This window comes from Polypterus senegalus, chromosome 2 (assembly GCF_016835505.1).
Source record: "Polypterus senegalus isolate Bchr_013 chromosome 2, ASM1683550v1, whole genome shotgun sequence".
Classification (NCBI taxonomy): Eukaryota; Metazoa; Chordata; class Cladistia; order Polypteriformes; family Polypteridae; genus Polypterus; species Polypterus senegalus.
The window spans coordinates 278,959,604-278,983,665 of record NC_053155.1 but is presented as its reverse complement, the minus strand read 5'-3'; the positions used below and the strand labels follow the sequence as shown (position 1 = coordinate 278,983,665).

Below are 24,062 nucleotides of genomic sequence, written 5' to 3'. Positions count from 1 at the left end.
GCAGTGAGAGACTTGCAAGCTCTTCTCACCAGTTTAAGTGCCTTCTCGCTGGAGAAAGGTGTGGAAGAAACTGATTCAGTATGTTGTAATAAATAGTCTGGATGGTGATCCCTGGGGGGCAACTATAATGTTTTAGTAAGTTCAGTTTAATTCTAAACTATATGAATACCATCCATTATTATTTACAACTAGTTACTGAGGCAGCAACAGCCAATTAAAAATGAAAAATCTGGCAAGGGAATATGAAGAAGGATTTAAGACCGGCCGCCTTCACACTGTGAAACCCTAGATCATAGCATGAAGAGATAACCGATTATCATGAAGTGAATACAGACATTTACATGACATCATTTTACACTGAAACAGGAAGAATGTAAAGGTTAGGATTTTGTTACTGTTTAACATGTATTTTTGTATTTAAAATGACATTTTAAGAAAGTAACAATATTTAAAATGTAACTAAATAAGTAGATTGTAATATATCTAAAGTGTTTATTTTGTTCTAGATTATGGCAACTTGGTCCAGCAGTGGCTAAAGATGCCTCACAACTCTTTTCTTCTTTTGCAGTCTTATCACTATGTGTGCGCTGTTTCTCACAATGTTTTTATGGGTTTTTCTCACATCCTAAAAACCTTTGGCATTAGGTTAGTTGACCACTCTTAAATTAACATTGTGTGATTTTGGGCACACAATGGAACTACTTCTTCTATACTGTATAACTTGCTGCTGGGGGTTGCTTTTTGCTGTTGATGCTTTAATATCTTGATTAAAGAATCATGAAATAATTTGGTTATAGCAAGGATCAATGCACAAATTGTGTAAGACTCCTATCCTAAAACAAACTTTTTCTTTATAAAAGTTAACAAAGGTGTCTTTAAAGATAATTTTAAAAATAAAATTGTTACACATCTTTAATATTACTGTAATAATAATTATTAAAATTCTCATTTAAATTCTTTTCTTTCACAACATATGTACATATTGTTAAGGTAGGTATGAATTGGGTCCATGTGTGTGACTGTGGTCATCTCAATGTATGCATTAGAGTGGCACCGCAATTTCATTGTGATACAGCTAATATGTTCTGACTCCCTGAGACCTTATACTGCTAAAGATGGGACATCAAATTGACCCATTGGGCCATTAAAAAGATAATTTTTATTAAAAGGTGAAAGTAAATCTTTTTTATATGTGACTTTAGAAAACAACATTTACATGTCCTTGGTCAAAACTGAAATTGTTTCTTATTTAGATTGGAAAGGTAACATTTTTAAATGTTACAACACATTTTTATTCTATTCATATGCTTTCCACCACGGAGTGGTAAAAAAAGCCTCTGGGGTCTTTTCTGCCCACTGCAGTATATTTTTACTTATTTACTTATCAGTTGATTGGTTGATTGGCTGTTTTATTTGTCCTGTGAGTCTGTAACCCTGTTTATTATGGTTCTGTTGCTGTATGCATCTAAATTTCCCTGTAGTATTAATACATTTTTTAAAATCTAATCTAATAGAATCTAATCTAAATGTGATATTTAAAAAAATGTAAAAAGAATTCTTAACTAATGCTAGATTTGCCTAAAATACTATATGATTCTCGTTTGATGTGTAATGTAATTAATTAACATTATCAAATCTAAATAAGTATTATTGAGTATTATAAAGTCATTTAATAATCATGCAATTTATTTGTAGATAACCCTGGACTTTAATGGAAAATATTGGTAGAAAAATGATTCAAGATCTTCAAAAACACAATTTTTCTTACAGTAGCTTTATTTTAATTGGATTTCCAGGATTCTTGGAAAAAAGGCAGTTGCTTTTCATTCCTTTTTGTCTTTTATTTATTTTGGCTATATCTTCAAATTCTGTAATCATACACACAATTCGCACAGGAAATACCCTGCAGTCTCCTATGTATATATTAATATGCACAATAGCAGCTGTAGATTTATCCATACCCATGACTTTTGCTCCAAAGATGTTGCTGGCATTTTTATTTGATTGGAATGAAATTTCTCTTATTGGCTGTCTTGTTCAGATGTTTTTTGTTCACTTGACAAGCTCATTTCAGTCAACTGTGACGCTGATAATGGCTGTGGATCGCTATGTTGCAATATGCAATCCATTGCACTACAATAATTATATAAATTATTCTACTTTAGTAAAGATGTCAATAGCAGCCCTAATTAGAAATGGTATTTTCATTATTATCTTTACGATCCCTGCAGGTTATTTGACATTCTGTACGTCAAATGTCATTGAGCATTGCTACTGTGATCACATGTCATTGGTAAGTTTGGCTTGTGAGGACACTCTAAAAAACAATATCATGGGCTTAGCAGCTATCTTTTTTGTAGCAGGTGTAGACTTAATATTTATTTTCTTTTCATATTTAAAAATCTTCCATGTTGCCCATAGAACAGCTTCTGGAAAAGCAAGAGAAAAAGCCATTCACACGTGTAGCACACATTTAATTGTTATCCTAATGGGTTATCTTTTAGCTTTGTGCTCATTCCTTGCATATCGGATAAGAAATTCTGTTTCAACCGATACTCACATTTTAGTGAGTGTGCTCTATTTAATATTACCAAGTTGCTTCAACCCAATTATCTATGGTGTCAGAACAAAGGAGATTAGAGAACAAATTTTACAGAAAATGAAAGGAGGAAAAAAGTGCTCTGTTTCAAATATAGGCTAAGAATCAAAAATGTAAAAATAATTGTACATTTATTCTAAGTATTGACATACTGTTCACAAAGTACTGTAATTGCAAACCTTTTATTGCACAATAAATAAAAGTATTGAAATGTATTTATACCATTTGCCCGGTATTTATATGTTCAATGTTTAGATAGTCTCCTGTACACTTATATTCATTAATACATCCTAATATAATTGCCCCCATCTTTGTCGTGCATGACTGAGAATATGTTTATGAATTTACTCCTGTTTCTCACATATTGTGTTATCTGTTACCATGTTATGAATGTCTAAATATGCTTATATTATTGTAAATATCTAAGATCTGTAAACAAACCTGAAAATGCCGTTTTTGAAAATATAATAAAGGTTGTGACAAAGTGACAGTAAATTGTGGAAATGAAATACTGAAATTTAAAATGCCATAAAGATATTCAGCAATGGAATATTAATGGATGGAGGGGTGGGTGGATATTCTTTAATGTTCCAAGCAAATTAAACAATTTGTATTTTATTTTTTATAATAAAAATAATAATTTGTAGCGTTTAGAAAAAGTCATGATTTCCCTATATTATTGTGATAGATAGCAACCAATTAAAAATGAAGGTATGTACTCAGAATTATTTAATGATATTAATGATTTACTCATTTTCTGTATTAATTGCTTCTTTTTGTATCATGTATCATTTTGTATCTGCTATAACAATGACTATTTCAATAAATGGTAAATGTTAAAATTTATTTTAAATATATTTATTAAAAATGTATTCCAATAGGTTTGATAAATATGTATACCTCTTATCTAAAATATGAAAAAATGGTTTAATAGTACCTATACGTACATATGCAAGACCGGTACATGTGTCTCACTTTATTTTAAATATTCACAATATTCACAAAGAAATTCACTTAAAAGTTGACAACATCCTCAATTATGATTCTACTGTAATATTCTCAGAGTGTTCAACAGCTCCTGAATGTTCCATTTTATAACTGTCTATGTTCTGGAATCCATTAACATTGTGCTGCTACAGCAGCCTGTGTTAATATTGTTTTTAGACTGTGGTACATTCCTAACCACTGCCCCCCTTTTTAATTTAATACATATTGGTATGTCCTTAGCTCCCTTTTTGCTACTGGCACTGTTTTAGTCATAGCTTTACCTTCCGCCATATTGCTTTTTAGGTTAAGGAAATTATCGTTCTTTTACCTTCAAGTTGTCAATGGTTTGACTTCTTGCAAGAAACCTACATTAAAGTATATGGATTCTCAGCCTTGACCTGGTGAGTAAAGCTATCTATCCACGTTCACTACAACCAACGGAGCGACGCACACTCTGTATGGACTGGGTCTTAGGAGAGAAGACTCTCTAATATGGCGTGTGGGGATGGAATGACCATTCTTAAATAAATTATGAAAGTGCAACATGCATGTACACCAGTGATACAAAAATATTACTTTATTTCTGTTCCTTTATAAATTTGTATCATTTCTGAAAGTAAGACAAAATAAACGACTTAAAGGTTTTGGGTACAAGCATGTAATTCCAGTTCTTGCCATTTTTGCTCAGGGAAAAATAAATATGACATGGCTGAAGTAAGTGTTGGGCAATACTAATGCACTTTCTTAAGCCTTTAATAACTGACTGCCTTTGTGGAGTTTGGACCAAAAGAAAAGGGAACAGAAACAGGGTTGGAGTCAGTCCTTCTTCTAGGGCCTGCTCTCTCTAGCTAGAGTGACAGTTAAGTGATGTTGTTGCATCCATATCCTTTCCCACAGCACCCTTTAAATTGGTCCCTATAAGATTTGTACTGTACTGAGACATTTGACACAGTGTAAGTTATATTAGTAGTAATTGAGACAAATAGTGTTTAGCAACTTAAAGTAACTTTAAATTTCTTACTTTCTTTTCTTTCTCATTTCAATTTTAAGCAGTAAATCAATGACTAAACACTAAATGATGGACAATAAGCATCTTTTAGATTTTTATTAAGAAGTAAAATTCAGGCTATTGATTATTTAGAAGACTGAAGGCAAAGCTAGAACACAATAATACCTTATAACACACTTACACACATGACCTTGTTTGATATCATAAACATATAAACATAAGCCAAGCATCAGTACGAAATCCCTTTGCTTAAACTGTGGTTTCAAATTTCATTACCCAAGGTGTATTTAATACAATTACATGTAAGTGAAATGCTACTTCTGGAGGAAAAAAGAAAAATATGCCTTAGTGGGCTTCTTTAGTTGTTCATTAAAATGGACAACATGACTTAAGAATCTACTTAGGAAAGTAGATGGATGGAGGAATGAAGCTCCAAGATTTTCCTTCAGTTTCTCCTTACTTTTTTTGGAGTACTCGTTTGGAAGAATAGTGGTCAAACTGAGCTATCAGTTTTGACACTAAAGAAAGCATAGTAAAAGGGCTTAACTAAAATATATTTAAAGGATTATTTTAGAAAAATATATACTAACAATATTTCAGTGCTCAGGCTACATTCTTCTCTGCAACACATTTGGTCTGTTTTGAAAGAGAGCTTGACCGCTTATTTTTGAGATCTTTAATAAAAGGATTTCCTCAGCTCTTATTACATGACTGCTCAAAACAAATGTTTCCATTTTTTTAAACTACTCAAGGATTGTTCTTTTTCTTGACTTAAAGTAATCATCACTTTCATTTTTGTTTTATTTTATGTTAAAGATTCCTCTGTTTGGGTAGTCAGGGAGGGAAATACTGTACTCTACTTCAGGCTTTTTTGACTTTTTAATCTGTTTTGGATCTGTGAATCCACCATTTTGTTTGTGCTTCAGGTAATTACTTTTTAGTTCTGAAGATCTTATATTCCAGTTTTTCTCAGTCAATCAACCACATTGGTCAACACATTGGCCTAATTCGCAAAGCTGTCATCCTACAAAACACTAGCAAATTTAGAAAATCTCAGTCAGTCAAAACAACAAATACTTGCATTAAAAGTGCATAATTCAATTAAAATAGCACAAATTATATCACTCATGCTAAAAAAACTGACGATTCTTCTCACTGCGTATAGTCAGTCATTATCAGTGGTTTCTGTTGCATACTGTATGTAATTAAAGAGATCTGCAGATTGATTTTATTATTGTAAATATAATGGCATACAAAAGGCAAAAGTGCGCACACTTTTATAGAACTAAACAAAAATACATCTCTGATAACAGAATTACAGTAGAAAGGTTTCTATTATGTCTTTAATGTTGGGCATCATGGTTTCATAAACATCTCATAGAATGTGCTCCCTAGTGATGCAGCACAGAAAAAACCTCATGGAATGAGTAATTCAGCCAAGGAAGTCTGACACAGTGAACACCTGACAACCATTAATCATATGATCCATCAATAGCATTTTAAAATGCTTGTTGTAGATCTTTCATTTCCAGAAACGACTGAGCATAAGAATGCAGAACTTAATAAAATGTCTTAAATTGCATAAACTTACCATTCTGTGGTCAGGTTCTTTAGCATCCCCATGTTGTAGATCTTTCATAAGTTGCGCGCAAAAGAGCTTTGCCAGAAACGACTGAGCAGCTTCCTCAGCAGTGACAGGAGACGCGCTAATGCACAGAAGACTCGGGAGCACAATGGAAGGAATTTTGCAGATAAATGGCAAAAATTATAGAACCTGTTAATGCTGCCCCATGGATTTCCAATTTGATATACTGTCCCATAAGGCAAAGTAGTTGCTTTCAGAAGATAATGTCAACCATCTTGGCAGGGATGATGATATAGTTGTGCATGGTCCCACAACCTCTACCCATGAGTGTTTTCAGCTCTGGCCAGGCATAATCTCACTCTTAATGGTGATAAATGTGTATTTTCAATTGAATTTGTGGGTTTCTGATCACAGTATAAAGGCTCAGCTTGTGATAAGTGGCATAGAGCTCTTAGCCCAGGTGAACAGAAATACTCAGTTAGTGAGCGCTTTCTATATCTGGTTCTGGTCACAGGCCAATTTTCAGCACAGGTTCAATGTCTCTCCAGGCACGAGTTTTTGGGTATTGTCCGTGTTAAGCTTATTAGGTCCACATTTGCGGTGAGTACTATTTATCTGGGGTGCAGAACTTAATAAATTTACAAGCTGCCTTAAATTGCATAAACTTACCATTCTGTGGTCAGGTTCTTTAGCATCCCCTGGATCGTCTGCGTGCCCATCATCCCTACTTTTGACATCTGTAACCTCAGGCAGTTCGACAATTTTGTCAAATGCAAGCCGCCTCGAAGAGGCAAGAGTTAAGTTACACATTTAATTATGGATTATTGATAATATGCCCAAAAATTTTAAGGAAGAATAGTACATATTGTTGGCAAACTATACCATTACAGCCTAAGTAGCAGTGCATCTTGCATCCATATGTGACTCTTGGCTTATTTTCAGTCCAGCCTGCTTTGCTACCACATGGGCTTTGAATGGAGTATTGAAACAAACCACATGCCTGTCTCAGTATGGCTGTCAAGATAGAGTAATCTTCATCATGGTCTTCTCTTCATGGCTAGATGGTGAGAGAGAGAGGTAAAAGGCAAGGTGACCAACTTTGTATCATTCTTATCACAAAGCACAAACCAGTGTGTCATGGTGGTACAGAATGGACTTCACTTTAAAACCAACTATAAACAGCAATACTTCAGACACACTGAATTAGTTTTCCTGTCCCTTGCTGGGCCATTTTCAATTAAAATACTCAGGTACAACTCATCACCAAGTTTCTCTGTTTAGGCACTTTATGGCCTATCTGAGGGGGATGGCTTATAGATTCATGTAAGTCCAAACACAGCTAACCTTGCCAAACTGATCTTAAACATGTTCCATGCCCATAAATTTCATATCCACAGTCAGTCCTAAAGACAGGGGATTGAGTTAGTTAGGCAAACATCGAAGCTCTTATAAATAAAGTAAAACATGCCTCTGAAATACTAATGTTACATTTGGGTTGTCTAGCTTACAAATAAAGATGTACAAAATATGTATCAAGATATAGACTAGCTATATGGTCCATTATACCCAGTCATCAGAATGAAGGCCAGATCACCAGTATCTGATAGGACTACACGCATAATAATGTTTGCACCTTGCTGTCAGTATTTGAACTGCCACCCTTTACCCCTAACATTCCTCCCATGCCTCCTTGTCAGCCAGTTTCATCAACATAGATGAATGTATGTGATATCACATTAGACTCCAGGTCCATTATCTTCTTTAATCACAATAATCAAAGACATGGAAAATTGTATGAAAAGGAATAGAAGACTTATTTTTGTAAAACCTACATGATGTTGACAACTTAACTGTACCTAACTTTGCCTTTCTTTGAAAGGATACTATGCAGATCGTTAGATTCTGATGAGGGGCATTTCTACATCTGAACAAATGTCAGTATATTAACAGTATGAATGTCTGAGATGTTTGGTCTGCAATTACTACTGTCTGTACTTCACACAAACATATTTGAAATTCAGTTTTAAATTGTGACCCAAAAGGGTGCCATTGGTGGGGAAAGCATGGTAAGCCATTTCAAGTTGGAATACAACATCAACATTTAAACACAAACTGAAGATAGTCTGGCCAAACCTGGGATGTGACAGATGACATTGACTCTCAGGAGATGAGAGTATATCATTGTGAAATAATGGCAGGGAAGAGGTCTCAAATGTGCTTTAGAGCATTTGACTTATCTTACGAATGCTACAAAATTTCCTTGTCCCCCTGTAGTCTTCTTATAGAGCCAATAGGTGTGTGTAGGACAAACTGAATTTGGGTCTGAAATTCATATACCTACATCTTGACTCCCCTGGGTCACTCATGAAAATTATGTTTGCAGATTTAAGCTCTGCCTTTAACACCTTCATTACAGAGCTATTGAACAAGAACCCCAACCAGTTCCATTTGCCCCACTCAATATGCTAATGAATGGACTCTCTGACTATGGTTGTATAAATTGTCATATACTTTTTCCAAGTTCACAAACCACATATAGACAAGATTAACAAATTTCTATGATGCCTCAATTATCTCGCCAACAAAAAACGTGTCCATGTATTTCATGATCTGGTCAGAATCTGAGATTACGGCAGTGTACATCTTATGCTTTCCAAGAAAGACCAAAGAGTAACTGGAATGCATGTTCTTATCCCCCTTTTTCAATTAGGGACCAGTCCCATTACACAGTATTGACCTTCCAGGAAGCATTTAATTGGCATGAGTCAATGAAAGATAGATAGATAGATAGATACAAGTCTTAAATTCTTAAATGCCTTTTAAACACAGCTCCTTTAGCACTGAAAGCATCAGAGGCTAAAAGTGAAGATTTTGCAGTATATTTTAAAAAAATATTAGACTTACTATAAAACAAACTTCAAATAAAAATTTTGTTGAGCCTCAACAAGCTCCCAACCTCGACGAGTTCAGTATTGTGAACTAAGCTGCTTCAGCAAAATTAGTTTTTCTAAATTTCATAGAATAGTCAGTTAACTAAAAGAGTCCATTTGTGTATTAGACCCTGTTCCTACAAGCTCTTTAAAGAAGTATGTGATCTATTTAGCAACAGCATTCACATAGTAAACTGTTCATTAGATTCTATCATTTTTCCAGATTCTTTTAACACTACTGTAATTAAGCCTCTGTTCAAGAAATTGATCAAGACATTGATCTTAGACAACTACAGGCCAATCTCCACTTTGCCTTTTCTCAGTAAAATTCTAGAACAAGTAATTTTTTTGATAGTAAGTTAGCTTTAGATCAAATCATAGTACTGAAAAAGTTCTAGTGAAAATCACTTAATGATCTGGAAAATAATGCAGATGCAAATACAACACTGCATCTGTGCTTGTTTCACTAGACTTGAGTGCAGCATTCGATACTATAGATCATGATATTCTTATAAACGGTCTTAGGCATTGGGTAGGGATTTCAGGTAATGCCTTAGGCTGGTTTAAATCATATATAATGGAAAGGAAATTCTTTGGTATGGCAATTATGCATCAAAAATACATGATATTCTATATGGTGTACTGCAAAGATCAATTTTAGGACAATTATTATTTTCACTCTACATGCTTCCATTAAGCCAGATAATTTCAAAATATAATGTAAATTACCATAGCTATACTGATGACACACAGCTCTATTTATCCATTGCATTTTTATATTTTTGTCTCCCCTCCTGTGTGGTTACACAAACCAGCTCAGAGTGATCTGTTCTGCAGTCACCTGAGGTACTGGAGGAAATGAGGAGGACTTGAAAACCTTATTATTGACTGTGCTAACTGTATCAACTCTGCCCAGTGGAGGGTAGGTGACTAGCTGGCCTAGGTCATTCTGGCTTTCACAATGTAGAAACGGATTACCATCAGACCTAACTATCTGATTTGCTCATTTTTGTCTTCTGACCATGACCCTCCATATGCTTATTTTTCTCCTATGGCTCATCGTAGGAGTTTTTTGTTTTCCTCTCCTCAGTGTCAGCTGGTCAAACAATCACATTCAGGAATCAAGAACTTCATCTACATCCTAGATCAATGGAAACCACTATGGCCTGTTTTATTTGCTTTTGTGTCTTTATATTAACTTTAATAACATTAAACTGTTTCTGCTCAATGGGTTCACATGTACATATACCTAAGTAAAATTTAGATACTGTATATACTGTATATATTTATTTTTATATATATTAATTAGATCTGATTATTCTATTGTCAGCCTTAATGTATACATATTTAATTTGAAAACCTTTTTCTGATAAGAGTGAAGGTTTGTTTTACACTTTAGTGGTTAAATTTTGTTTTTAGTATACTTACATTTATTAGAAATTATCAGTTATTATAGTAATTATAATAATTCAAGTAAATATGGTATATCTTTATTTTTGTTAATTAATCTGTGTAAAGCACCTTGAGTTTCATGTAAATATACACTCACCTAATTCCTATTAGGAACACCTGTTCAATTTCTTATTAATGCAATTGTTTAATCAACCAATCACATGGCAGTTGCTTCAATGCATGGTGGGTGTGGTCCTGGTCAAGACAATCTCCTGAACTCCAAACTGAATGCCAGAATGGGAAAGAAAGGTGATTTAAGCAATTTTGAGCGTGGCATGGTTGTTGGTGCCAGACGGGTCAGTCTGAGTATTTCACAATCTGCTCAGTTACTGGGATTTTCACGCACAACCATTTCTAGGGTTTACAAAGAATGGTGTAAAAGGAAAACATCCAGTATGCGGCAGTCCTGTGGGCGAAAATGCCTTGTTGATGCTAGAGGTCAGAGGAGAATGGGCCGACTGATTCAAGCTGATAGAAGAGCAACTTTGACTGAAATAACCACTCGTTACAACCGAGGTATGCAGCAAAGCATTTGTGAAGCAACAACACGCACAACCTTGAGGCGGATGGGCTACAACAGCAGAAGACCCCACCGGGTACCACTCATCTCCACTACAAATAGGAAAAAGAGGTTACAATTTGCACGAGCTCACCAAAATTGGACAGTTGAAGACTGGAAAAATGTTGCCTGGTCTGATGAGTCTCGATTTCTGTTGAGACATTCAAATGGTAGAGTCAGAATTTGGCGTAAACAGAATGAGAACATGGATCCATCATGCTTTGTTACCACTGTGCAGGCTGGTGGTGGTGGTGTAATGGTGTGGGGGATGTTTCTTGGCACACATTAGGCCCCTTAAAGCCAATTGGGCATCGTTTAAATGCCACGGGCTACCTGAGCATTGTTTCTGAACATGTCCATCCCTTCATGACCACCATGTACCCATCCTCTGATGGCTACTTCCAGCAGGATAATGCACCATGTCACAAAGCTTGAATCATTTCAAATTGGTTTCTTGAACTTGACAATGAGTTCACTGTAATAAAATGGCCCCCACAGTCACCAGATCTCAACCCAATAGAGCATCTTTGGGATGTGGTGGAACGGGAGCTTCGTGCCCTGGATGTGCATCCCACAAATCTCCAACTGCAAGATGCTATCCTATCAATATGGGCCAACATTTCTAAAGAATGCTTTCAGCACCTTGTTGAATCAATGCCACGGTGAATTAAGGCAGTTCTGAAGGCGAAAGGGGGTCAAACACCGTATTAGTATGGTGTTCCTAATAATCCTTTAGGTGAGTGTATAAGTAGCTATATAAATAAAGTTATTATTATTATTATATGAGAGTCAAAACACAAATACTATACATAACGTTTAGTGCACCCATCCAGTCTGATGATATCCCCATTTAAACTCATCCTATTTCCACTTTTACTAAGATTAGCATAGGTGATTTACCACCTACCCTTCCTGAGTCAACCTATTGAAGGGTGTCCAAGACCTTATTTACATTGGCTTTGCTAAACTTCACTTACTTAAGGGACTTAACTCTGGCCAGCTGATCTAGCTGCATCCTTCTTGGCTTGCTAGTGATTCTCATTAAAATCTTGACAGTTTCCCTTACTGCTGGTGTCCACCAGTAATGCCACTATAAAAGGCATTAACATCCTTCTAGCCGCTGCTGCCTGTGGCTGCTTCAACTACTCGCGTTTGAAGTAGGTCCATTTTGGTTCTATTTACTTGACTTCTATCAATATGCAGGAAAAGCTGTTCTAGAGATAGGGGAGATAGGGCTTTTCTCTACATTCATAATGGCTAACACGGTACAACTTCCTAGCACTATAGAGATAGGGGATAAATTCACCTTGAAGAAAGGCATTTGATAGTTACTCCAAGCACACCTTCATTACTTATTTGAGTCTACCAGTTGCAGTGTCAGAAGCATATGGTGATTAATTGATTTTTCAGTAGTTCTCCTTACCTGACCGTCCTGATATAGAGAGTATGTCACACACCTGTGCATGGGAGAAAATATAAGAGCTTAGCTGGGACTAAACGCCAGAGACAAGGGATGATGAATGGTGCTAATGCCTTTTGTCCTTCTTCTACAGACAACTGGAAGAAAAAAACAAATGAGACTCCTCCCACTTTCTCATCAACTTCACGCTCTCCAAAAGACCTCACTTTTGGTTGAAAACCCTCTTCTTCCTGCCCTCTTCCTATAAAACTTGACCCTGCAATCCCCTCCTTAGTCTATTTTTTGACTCAGTCCTGTATTATTACTTGTATCAGTGTTTCTCTACAGTATATGGGGTGCAGTCCCCAACCCTTTATCTGTGCTCTTTGTGTTTTCTTCACAAGTATCAAACCCGATGACACAACTTAAAAAGTTTGTCATTGATCTTTACCCTGAGATATACAAGTATACTTATGTTCATAATGTAATATCTATGATCAGCACAGAAATCCAATAATAATCCACATCAGACCATAAAAACAATGTGGAGCTGCCATTAGGGCTCTCCTCCCACAAGCAGAAGAACTGTGGAACTCTGGAATATGTAAAATACATATACATCAGGTATATACAGTCAAACACATCTTTACACACATGAATCACTCTTGGACAAGACTTCTCAATCATCAGTCAAAGATGGTCTCTTCTTTTAATGTGGCTTTACTCAATGGTAGATGCCCCAAACAGGTGTGGGAATACTTTGTGCTGTATAGTTGGAGTATGTTTAGTGGACTAAAAAATTGCCACAACGTACATGTGAGCTGCTGTACTTTGTTTATGCACCATATAAATACATAAAGCACTCAGTTGTTTTGGAATCAATAGATTTGGGACTGGAAAGGGTAATATTTGCTGACACTGTAGCTTTGCAACGAGATTCAAAGATCATGTGGAGGAGATACTCATTGGGGTGTGATTAGGAGGAGCTTTGTCTTTGTTGTAACATTATTTTTAGCATTAATTAATGATGCTTTGCCCACTTTTTTAAAAGAACTCTTAAGTTAGACTTCCCATAATCCTTGACCCTCTAGGACTCTGCTTCTAGAACTTTCTACAGCACATACTTTTAGGAGAGATTGTTTCCAGTAAAAACAGCATGGTCCTTCTCACATTCTGCTCTTGGTGCCCGATGTATTTTTTTCTGTGATTTCAAAGCAGAATATAACATATTTTGATATTCAGGTATTTAATGGTAACATAAAAATATGCACATTTTACTGTGCAAGCTGTTTAGAATATTTTATGAAACCTGTAACTGAAAGGTCATGGAAATTTCTTTGAAGTTTTACAAAAATTTAATGATTGTTTTTTTTTTTGGCATACACATCATTGTTCTTTATAGCTCTTTAGTATGTGAACGACAAGCTTAGAGTGTGCATTTCAAACTAATTCAGAGCTTCTCTTCATCTTTTCCTACTTCTATATGGAGTTGATATTTTGTAAGTCAGAGCACCTAAGATAAATGTGTAAAGATATACAAGTGTTACATTTAATAGGTTTAGAAAAAATATTTTTAATAACATAGTGAATAATACAGAATTAAATGTAGATTATTTTACACATAATTCATCTTGCCCAAAAGAGACAACTTAGTCAAACATCCTGCCTTCTGCCCTCAGTCCACCAAAGCCCTTTGGTCCAATGGTCAGCTGCAGCAGTGGCTGGTGTGCAGATCGATGTGGGCACTTAGGAAGTGCAAACATGTGTAGAAGGATGATATTCTGCTGTTCTTAGTCTTGAATGACAGTTTTAAATATTCCAAATAATTTTTACATATATAATTGGTGTCTTTTATTTCTCTATAATCTCTTAAGTAATAACAAAAGGACTGAATGGTTTTCACAAGTTGTCTGGATAATGCATTTATTATTTAAAAAACAAAATATTATTTCTTTTATTTATTTAGTACACTTCTTAATAATTCATCTCAGCAAAATTTTAACATACAATTCAATATTATTATAGCAATGGTTCATTCAAAAACCCACTCCAGTTCAAGGTTGTTGGAAGAGGGATCTGCATATCCCAGCATCACAGAACAGAACTCAGCCACATCACAAAAACGTGTTGAAATACAAACCAACTATCACCATTGTGTGTTTTCTTTTTTCTAAGAATTCTTCACTCTGCTCACTGTAGACGTTGATGCAAACACTGAAGATGCATACTGATATTTTGTATAGTTCATCAAAAAAGGAAAAACAGAGAAAACACTGTACAGCAAATGGCTGTTTGTCATCTGTGAGTTTGAAAGGAGTTGCAAGTAACATAATATTATTAAAAAAATAATCTGACATATTAATATATGTAATACTTTTCTATTTAGATTAGTACAGCAAAATAATCCTTAATATCAGCAATGCAGCCACAAAATGTCAACAAAGCAGACAACAAAAAGAAATAACAAAAACATAATGAAGACCTTTATAGTTTCATTCTGGATAATGTCAATAGATAATGTACGAGGGACGTTCAAAAAGTTTCTGCACTTTTTTTAAACTCTATTATGAATTTCAAAAACAAATTACATCACTTTTCTACATAGTCACCTTCATTTGCAATGTAATTTTCCCAGCCAATTACCAATTACTACTCCTCCCGCCTTCACCGTTTTCAACTAAAATATAAAAGCGCGGAAACTTTTTGAACATCCCTCGTAAATATGAAAAAGAAAAAACTCTTTATTTTATCTTTATTCTGCACATTTCACACACAGGAAACATTAATACAGTAGTATGTTGGAAAATAATAAACACATTAATTATTTAAGGGAGGATATTTTTCAACAATAAACTCTCTTAAGAAAGAGTAATGATTTTAATAGGGAATGAATTGTTCCAGGTATGCAATAACCTAACAGACAAAAGTAAAAATCAACATTTTGCATATTAGTTATTAACACATTTATACAACAGGAGAAAAAACAGAAAGGCAATTCCAGAAGCCATCAGAAGATTTTTTAGGTTATGCTACAGTACACATTTAAACTTCCAACCAGTAATATTTTTTTCTGAACCAGTTTTTCTAATTCAGAGTTGCAAGCTAACAATGTTTATGTTTAGTAATATTGGGCACAAGGCAGTGACCAACCATACAGAGGGTGTTAGTCAATTAAAGAACACTCTTTCACTCACTACTATTAGGCCATTTAAGAACTGCCACTCGACTTCTGCCATATGCTTTTCAGATGTGAGGAAAACCCAGTGAAAACCACAGACACAAGGAAAAGTGTAACTCCACACTGAACTGGACAGTATTACATTAATAACTATGTCACCACTGTGCCTATTTAAACTGTATTAAAGTATATTTCTCTGTATTGGCCTTTACTTTTTATATATTAGAACTTTGCCCTCTGTTAGAAACTGGAAGTGTTTTGCCTATGCCCAGCTTCCTTAGAATTTGTTCCCTGATTTCCTTTGTTCTAACACCATAAATAATTGGGTTGAAACAACTTGGTAGAAGGAGATATGAAACACTTATTAGGTTGTGAAAATCAGAAGTAACTGAGTTTCTAAATCTATATGCGAGAAATGAGCTTAGGCCCATACAATATGTCATAAGAATGACAATTAAATGAGTGCCACATGTACTTATGGCCTTTTGTTTTGATTTTCCCGATGCAGATCTGAGAACTGCAAAAAATATTTTACCATAGGAAAAAAGAATGAACAAAAGGTCAAGACCTGCTATTGAAAATGCTGCAACTAATCCCATTATATTGTTTTTGTTTGTATTCTCACAAGCTAACCCAACTACCACCATGTGTTCACAGTAACAGTGTTCAATCACATTTGACAAACAAAAAGTAAGGGAACTAGCAAATAAAATAATCAGAAAAACAAATATAATACTTCGAAATAGAGCAAATACTGCAATTTTAAGAAAATTGGAGATATTAATGTAATCATTATAACGTAACGGATTGCATATTGCCACATATCGGTCAATAGCCATGACAAGAAGGATGGTTGATTCAAACGAACTTACAAAATGAACAAAAAACATTTGCACTAAACAGCCAACAAGTGAAATATCATTCCAGTCAAGTAATAAACTGAGCAACATTTTTGGAGTGAATGTCATTGGTATGGTTAGATCTACAACAGCCATAGTGCATATTAAAATATACATTGGCAAATGCAGACCTGATCCTGTTGTAATAACAAAAATGATTCCAGAGTTAAGCAGTATAGCCAAAATAAACAAAATAAATACAGGAATAAAAATAATCCGCCTGTAATCATAAAATGATGGAAATACTATTAAGAAGAAAGTGCTGTAAGAATGGTTTTTATGGCTCTCCACTTCCATCATATGCTTAGTGTTGCCTGCTGTGTAGTTCCTGCCAAATCTGGGAAATGAATATGACTGATATTAAATGACTTTTTTTCTTTCAGACAAAGAGAATATCTAATAAAAAATTAAAGTAGTATTTGAAGAATATTAGAAGACATAAACATGAATTCGCAGTAGAAGATAAATGTATTTTGGAATTATGCTGTTTTAAAGTTTTGATAAAACATTAGTTACCCTCTTAAAACAATCATATTTTTCATGTTAAGTTACTTACTGTTTTTTTAAACATTGGACAACTAGGGTAACAGATAGTTATTTCATGAGTGAAAATAGTGATGACATTTTATACAGCATGTGAGGACAGATTAGTTTCACTCATGCTATGAAAAAATGACAAAAACTATTATAGAGTAATTGAAGCATCTCACTTTTAACAGTAATTACATTTAAATATGATTAATACAAAGCCTAAGTATCCTTGTTGCCAATATACAATGATATACTTTATATTTAAACTAATGTTTTAAAAAATAAAGGAGGTTTTTTTCATACCTATTAAAGTTTCTGCTCCAATCTTCCTACAATTCATTGCTGCAGACCACAAACATAGGTTCCTAACATACATGAATAAAAATGTTCCATTTATTTATTGGAATTAAATACATTACCCGCTTTTTTTAAGTTTTACTTATTTTATAATGCAGTCTTTGCCCTGTTATTCAATGATGGCCTTTAGGTAATATATACAGTACTGCAATTAACATGTATACACCTTCAATTTGCCTGGGTGTCCAAATAATTTGAAAGCACTCTTAAATAATCTCTGATAGCCTGGTTGTTTTTCTTCTTTTTAATTAGATCAATGTACATTTAGTCATTACTATTAAAGACCAAAAGGGACACTGTGTGGAGCAGCTGTTAATACACAATTCTCAAAGGAAAGCTGTGAAATAGTTTCCAGACTCAATTATGAACATTTTATTGCCAAGTCTGCATTTAGGAAGTATAAAGTTATTGTTATTAAGATCTGACATATAAATCTGTCTCTTTAAGACATCATGTTGTGGTAGTTTTGTACCTCAAGTTGAAATACAGTGTATGTTTTGTTTGCAAATCTTTATTATTTCTGAGGAGTAGTGATTCTTGCAAATCAAATAATCTTGCATTGTATTTTCAAAATCTATTCATGCGACTACTGAATTGTAGGATAAGGGAGTCCATGCAGGCATAACCAGGTATGAGGTATTCCTGGATAGGGCATTTGTTAATTTTAGGGCACATATTTGAGGTGTGGAATGAAAAATGGAAGTATTTTGAAGATAACAGATAGAGGCTTAACCAGAATATGAAACCAGAACTCACAGTCCTTAGACAGCATCACTAATTACTCATTTATGAACCAAGCTATTCTAATGCAAGTTAAAAAAAAAAAAGTATTTCACATCATAATTTCAATTGTGAGGCAATGTCTAAATGTACTGAGAGACATGGATATTGATTTGTTTGGGATCAAGTCCGATTTCTCATATAAGAAACTGTTCAGTAGCATTGGAACATTGTGTTATGTGTGGTGATCCTCAAAGTGATCCAGTGTAAATTTGTTGGCCCACTAACCATGAAAATCATGCAAGAACTAGCTTGTGTGTCATCAAGCATTGTTGTAATTTAGAGTGTGGCATATAATAGCCTTGTTCAAGTCACTGCTGACATTGAGAGTAAGGTTGTTGTTTTGACACCACTCTGCCAGTAATCTCACTGCCTGGAGATATGCAGTCTTGTCTCCTATAAATTCTTTTGTAATTCAGAGTGTGGCATTTAATAGCCTTGTTCAGGTTTATCAGGTTCAGGCATACTTTGAGTTTCCCTTTGTAACATTTCTCCACCATGACTAGTACTTTGACACAACTGACCATGCTAATGATTCATGATTGCTTCATGCTCAGCACCTCTGCATTACATATTATAGTCAAGGTGGAATGTACACCCATTAAAAAGCAGAACATTCCTTGAATCAATCAACCTTTATTGTCATATATACTGAGTACAGTATACAGGTTTAATTAAATTCTCATTTGAGTGTTCACCTCCCAGAATACAACTGTCAACTAACAATTAACAATAAATTTAACAATACAGTAGTGTAACAATACACAACGATGAATACTAAAGTACTAAGTACAAAATACTGTGCAACAGCTAACAAAACACAGCTTGGAGTAGTAATAAAGTAGAATAGGGCAGTAGCACAAAGTGAAAAGTGTTAAATGATGAGTGGTAATCACTGTAACAGTGGAGGAGTTAAGGAATACAATGGCAGTTCTAAGATTTAGTAATAATATTATGAAAGTGCGGCACAGATAAACTAAAACACTTCATTCAGTAAGTCGGTCATAGTAAGTAGCTCACAGATAAATGTTAGCAATAAAACTTAGCAATACAACAATGACTTCTCAAGATAATATTGTGCAAAGTACTGACAACATTATAGTACAAGATAATGTGACATACATGTAGAGATCACTGCCTAATCAGATAATTGATATAATGGGAGCAAATAGAGAGTTTGTAAATGTAAATTGTTAGCTAATAGTGTTAAAGCCGCCAATCAATACATGTTCAGCAGTCTTATTGCCTGGAGACAAAAACTGTCTGCCAACACATTTGTGCATGTGCTGATAGTCCTTGATTGTTTTTCCAGATGAAAGGAAGGAGAAAAGATCAACTGCAGAGTGGTTGGAGCCCTTTATGATCTGCTCTGCCTTTCTGAGGAAGCATTTATTATAGGTATTCTGAGTTTCTTGTAACTGTGTACTGTTCTCACAACCCTTTCTAAACTTTAGAGTCCTGTACAGAGCAGCTTCCAACTCCACTCCACACCTGTATAACAGGTCAGTACTGAAGGGGTAATCTGTGCCTTTCTCAGGTGTTTAAGGAAGTGTTGGCGATAGTGAGCCTTCTTGATGATAACTGCAGTGTGCTCCTTCCACTTGAGATTAGTTGTGAAGGTGACCCCAAGGAATGCAAAGTTCTTGACCCTCTCCACAGCATCACCTCCGATGCAGATGGGGCATGTGCTACTACCTGTTTCCTAAAGTCAATAATCATCTCTTTTGTTTTGCTGACATTGAGAGTAAGGTTGTTGTCCCGACACCACTCTGCCAGTAGTCAAAATTCTTGGCAATATGCAATCTTGTCTCCTATAAATTCTTTTGTAAATGCCTGTTTACTGTCACTGCTGCTAATTCTAGTTCAGTGACGTTTCTAAGGATGCCCTCAATCCACGCAGTAGTAGTCTATATGGCACTCTTCACTAAATACATGCTTAAGAGTACTGTAACAGGTTTACAGGTAAAATGAAATTACAGTTTTTATAAACTGCATTATGTGCACGCATAAAAATACAGATTAGGTTAAACATACTGAGGTGCCCCCAATAGAAAAACTAAATACCTGAAAATCTCAAAAATGCCTTGATGGATTTTATTGAAATTCGGTGATGTTATAGAAAAAAGAAAATTATCAGAATTTTTTTTTAATTTCTTAATATTTGCCATTAATAAAGCTTTAACAAGTGAGGTATTATTATGCAGGGTGTCCTTTTTTGCTTCAGCAGTGAAATGAGATGTGCAGTTCATGCAAAAGAATTGCTGTAAGTGGAACAGCGCCACTGTCCAAGCTGACTTTGTAATCCCACAGAGAAATGGGACTAGGGGCAAGTGAAAAAGGGCAACTACCCTGCACTGTCAAAAGAGAGGAAAGCTGCATGGAAAATGAGATGTGAAGTGGATGAAGAACATTTAAGCTGAAACTCACAGAAGACATAGTAAGCAAGTGGCCTCCTTGGTTACACGCAGCACTCCCTATTTTGTCAGCTTCTTCTTACTTCTCACATTGCGGTACAAGTTCAAGCTGGATTGGACTGTTGAATGCTCCTATATACATAAACTATAAACCATGGAACTCTAAACTATAAATATAGAATGGGTTGGAGGGTGCAGCTTGGTGGTAAAATACATGCAAAATGCTGGGGGAACTGGAGCGTCAGGCTGCAATGTGCTGCTATTCTCTGCTTTGCAAAGCACGAACAGCTGGCAGCACAGTATACCAGCCCACTTTAAGTCCAAAACAACACAATGTACAACATACAGTAAGTTGGGAGCGACAGCATGTCCTGGTCAATTTAAACACTTGTACAGTGCACTATGGACCCCTATGGCCAGAACATAGAAGAGGTGGACACTATAGATAGTTCACAATATTACATCTTTTCATCTATTCTTATCTAAACAGTGCTTAAAACATTGAGTTAATTCCATGGGAAATGTGCAGCCTGTAAAGGTGAATGCACTATGTAAGAAGTTGATGGAAAACACAATTGAGTGTATATTACTTTTGATCTAAACACTCCAAAACTTTGTAAACAGTGTTACATTTAAATCTGTGTGAAGCTACCACTTTTACAGGATCTGCAAGAGGTTGAAATTAGATTCATACCCCAGATTCTCATTATTCCTACTAATTACCTGTTTACATTTAAAAGAATAGTTTCCTCTAAAATTGTGTTTTGCAATGACCACCAGCAAAAGCCAAGTCACTAGGAAAAACAAGAAATGATCTATAGCTGGAATTTTTTGTTCAATGTGCAATTGTATGTATCATGCTGCACAATGGAGCATTGGCAGTGCTGCTGCCTTGCAGGAAGGAGACCAAGGTTCTTGTTTGGGTTTCCTCCCATAGTCCAAAGACATGCAAGTTGGCCTTAGTGTGTGTTTGTGTGTGTGTGTTCACTCTGTGATGGGCAGGCACACTGTCCAGAGTCTGGTCCTGCCTTGTGCCCTATGATTGCATTGTTAGGCTCCAGCTCCCCCACTATTCTGATCAGGATTGCGTGTGCTTAGAAAATGGTATGATATATTCAATAGTAAGGAGCTCCAGTGAACTAATAATATTTGCACCTTGGTGGAAAAAACAAAACAAACACATATTGCATACAGAAAAGTACTCAGATACTTACATAGCACATCTGAAACATTCTATTAACCCATGGCATTGTAACCAAGGCCCATACCCTTAGAAAATATCCAGGGCATATTCAGGTAACACAGCTAGTGTTTGCATAAAATTGAACTAAGTTGTCAGAGTAGGCAATATCTTGCTCAGCCTGCCAAAAAAAAATATGCTCCTACCATCCACTTGACTACTGGAAATGCACATTTGGAAACGAGCTACATCTCATGTAGCACATATAAATCCTTGATTAATCTAGTTAGGTGTTGTGGGGGGCAAATCTCATTATTGAAGTACTTATCAATCCATCTACACATATGGATATAGTGACGGACAGCAACAGCCATTACCTGGCTGGGATGCTAACTGAATTGAACGACTGGGGGAGAGAGTATCCACAAGGTACTACCTTCACTATAACGATAGACAGCAGTACTCCCGGGTGGCTGTGACACCATGGATTCCCATAGGGCAAGCTGGGAGTTAAAGTTTGGCACAGCTTTGTAGGGTTCCGTGGGAGATGCCAGGGGGAGCTGTAGAAACCTACTTTGGGTTTTCATCACACCTAGGAATGATTCCAGTTAACCCTGATGAGCCACTTGGAGCACTCCCAAGTGTAACATAAAAGGAGCCGCTTCACTCCATTTGGGGTGCCAGAGTGAAGAGGAGGAGAGATGAATCTTGACCGTGGAGGTGTGGAGGCAGAAAGAGAAGAAAAGGAACTGTGTATTGGTTCATTGTATTGTGCTGCTGTGGGGAGAGAGGGAAAGTGCTTCCCCATTTAAAAATAAATGAGTACTGTCCTGGAACTCGTGTCTCTACCTATCTGTGTCAAGGGTGGGGTGGCTGGAGTGCCTCTGGTTTACACTATATACAGTATATACAGGTATATATATATATATATACACTAACCATCCCCCATGGCTCCACCCACGAAGTTCCCTCTTCCCGCAGCCTCTGTCACGGATTAGCGTGAATATATTTCTCCTGTCGCAAAATCACCAGAATGTTCAAGCAAATTAAAGAAAAAAAAAACAATCTAAATCCGTTAAGTAGTTCTTTTGTTCGTTGGCTAAGCAGAGGTAAGTTACACACCCCGAGGCTGGTGCATGAGTGAGGAGGTCCCAGCCCCTCCCCTTGGCCCACTGCATGTCTCTCGGATTCACACAAATAAATAGATACCACAAGAACTATGATATATAGCACAATGAGAGAAGTCACAAAATCAACCGGAATGTTCAAGCAAATTATAGAAAAAAATCTGATCAAAATCTGTTAAATAGTTCTCTCATGAAAAGCAGACAGACATATAGACAGATGTTGGATTTTATATAGAGAGATATATGAACAGGGCGGCACGGTGGAGCAGTGGTAGCGCTGCTGCCTCGCAGTTAGGAGACCCGAGTTCGCTTCCCAGGTCCTCCCTGCGTGGAGTTTGCATGTTCTCCCGTGTCTCGTGGGTTTCCTCCAGGCGCTCCAGTTTCCTTCCACAATCCAAAGCCATGCAGGTTAGGTGGATTGGCGATTCTAAATTGGCCCTGAGTGTGTTTGTGTGTGTCCTGTGGTGGGTTGGCACCCTGCCCAGAATTGGTTCCTGCCTTGTGCCCTGTGTTGGCTGGGATTGGCTCCAGCAGACCCCCATGACCCTGTATTCGGATTCAGCGGGTTAGAAAATGGATGGAGATATATGAACATATTCTATATCATTTTTAAACTTAATGTTTTTGTGTTGTTACAGTTTTTCTCGATTGCTAAGACACATTCCTGGAAAGCTCTCTCCTTTTCCCTAAACTGTGAACACAAAACCCAATTTTCAAGCTACATTCACAAAACCTCTGACTCTTCTTGCAAAACCAAACTTTCACCCCAAAACAGTTCAATCTGTGCTCAAAACTGAACTATGCTGCCAAATCATGCCTCAAGTCAATCTAAATTAAATACTCTACTGAGTAGTCACTAAACACTACATAGAAAAAAGGAAAACACAATGCTCAGGACATGAAGCGGTAGAAATAAATGTTTATTTAGGCTAAATGCATGTTGCAAAACAAAATACCTGGCCATTTTAACACTTGTACATAGAAAAAAGAATTTGCAAAAAAACAGAAATTCTGTGCATTTACATGTAGCACTTGTACGTAAAAATAAAGCACAAAAATATACAAATGAATTACAA

General features: G+C 35.8%; 2 protein-coding genes across 2 annotated transcripts; one reads left to right on the top strand and one right to left on the bottom strand.

Annotated features, from left to right (window-relative positions):
• Positions 1–1,732: 1,732 nt before the first annotated feature.
• Positions 1,733–2,701, top strand: LOC120524524 (olfactory receptor 51E2-like). Its single transcript, XM_039746359.1, has one exon. The coding sequence runs from the start codon at positions 1,733–1,735 to the stop codon at positions 2,699–2,701; it is 969 nt and encodes a 322-aa protein (XP_039602293.1).
• Positions 2,702–15,913: 13,212 nt separating this feature from the next.
• On the bottom strand, positions 15,914–16,894 carry LOC120524523 (olfactory receptor 52D1-like). The gene has a single exon (XM_039746358.1). It carries the CDS (start codon positions 16,892–16,894, stop codon positions 15,914–15,916), a length of 981 nt encoding a protein of 326 aa, XP_039602292.1.
• Positions 16,895–24,062: the final 7,168 nt, after the last annotated feature.

What these genes read in the sequence shown, in the direction of transcription:
- LOC120524523 (XM_039746358.1), bottom strand. Translation starts at nt 16,894, where the DNA reads ATGGAAGTGGAGAGCCATAAAAACCATTCTTACAGCACTTTCTTCTTA.
- LOC120524524 (XM_039746359.1), top strand. Translation starts at nt 1,733, where the DNA reads ATGATTCAAGATCTTCAAAAACACAATTTTTCTTACAGTAGCTTTATT.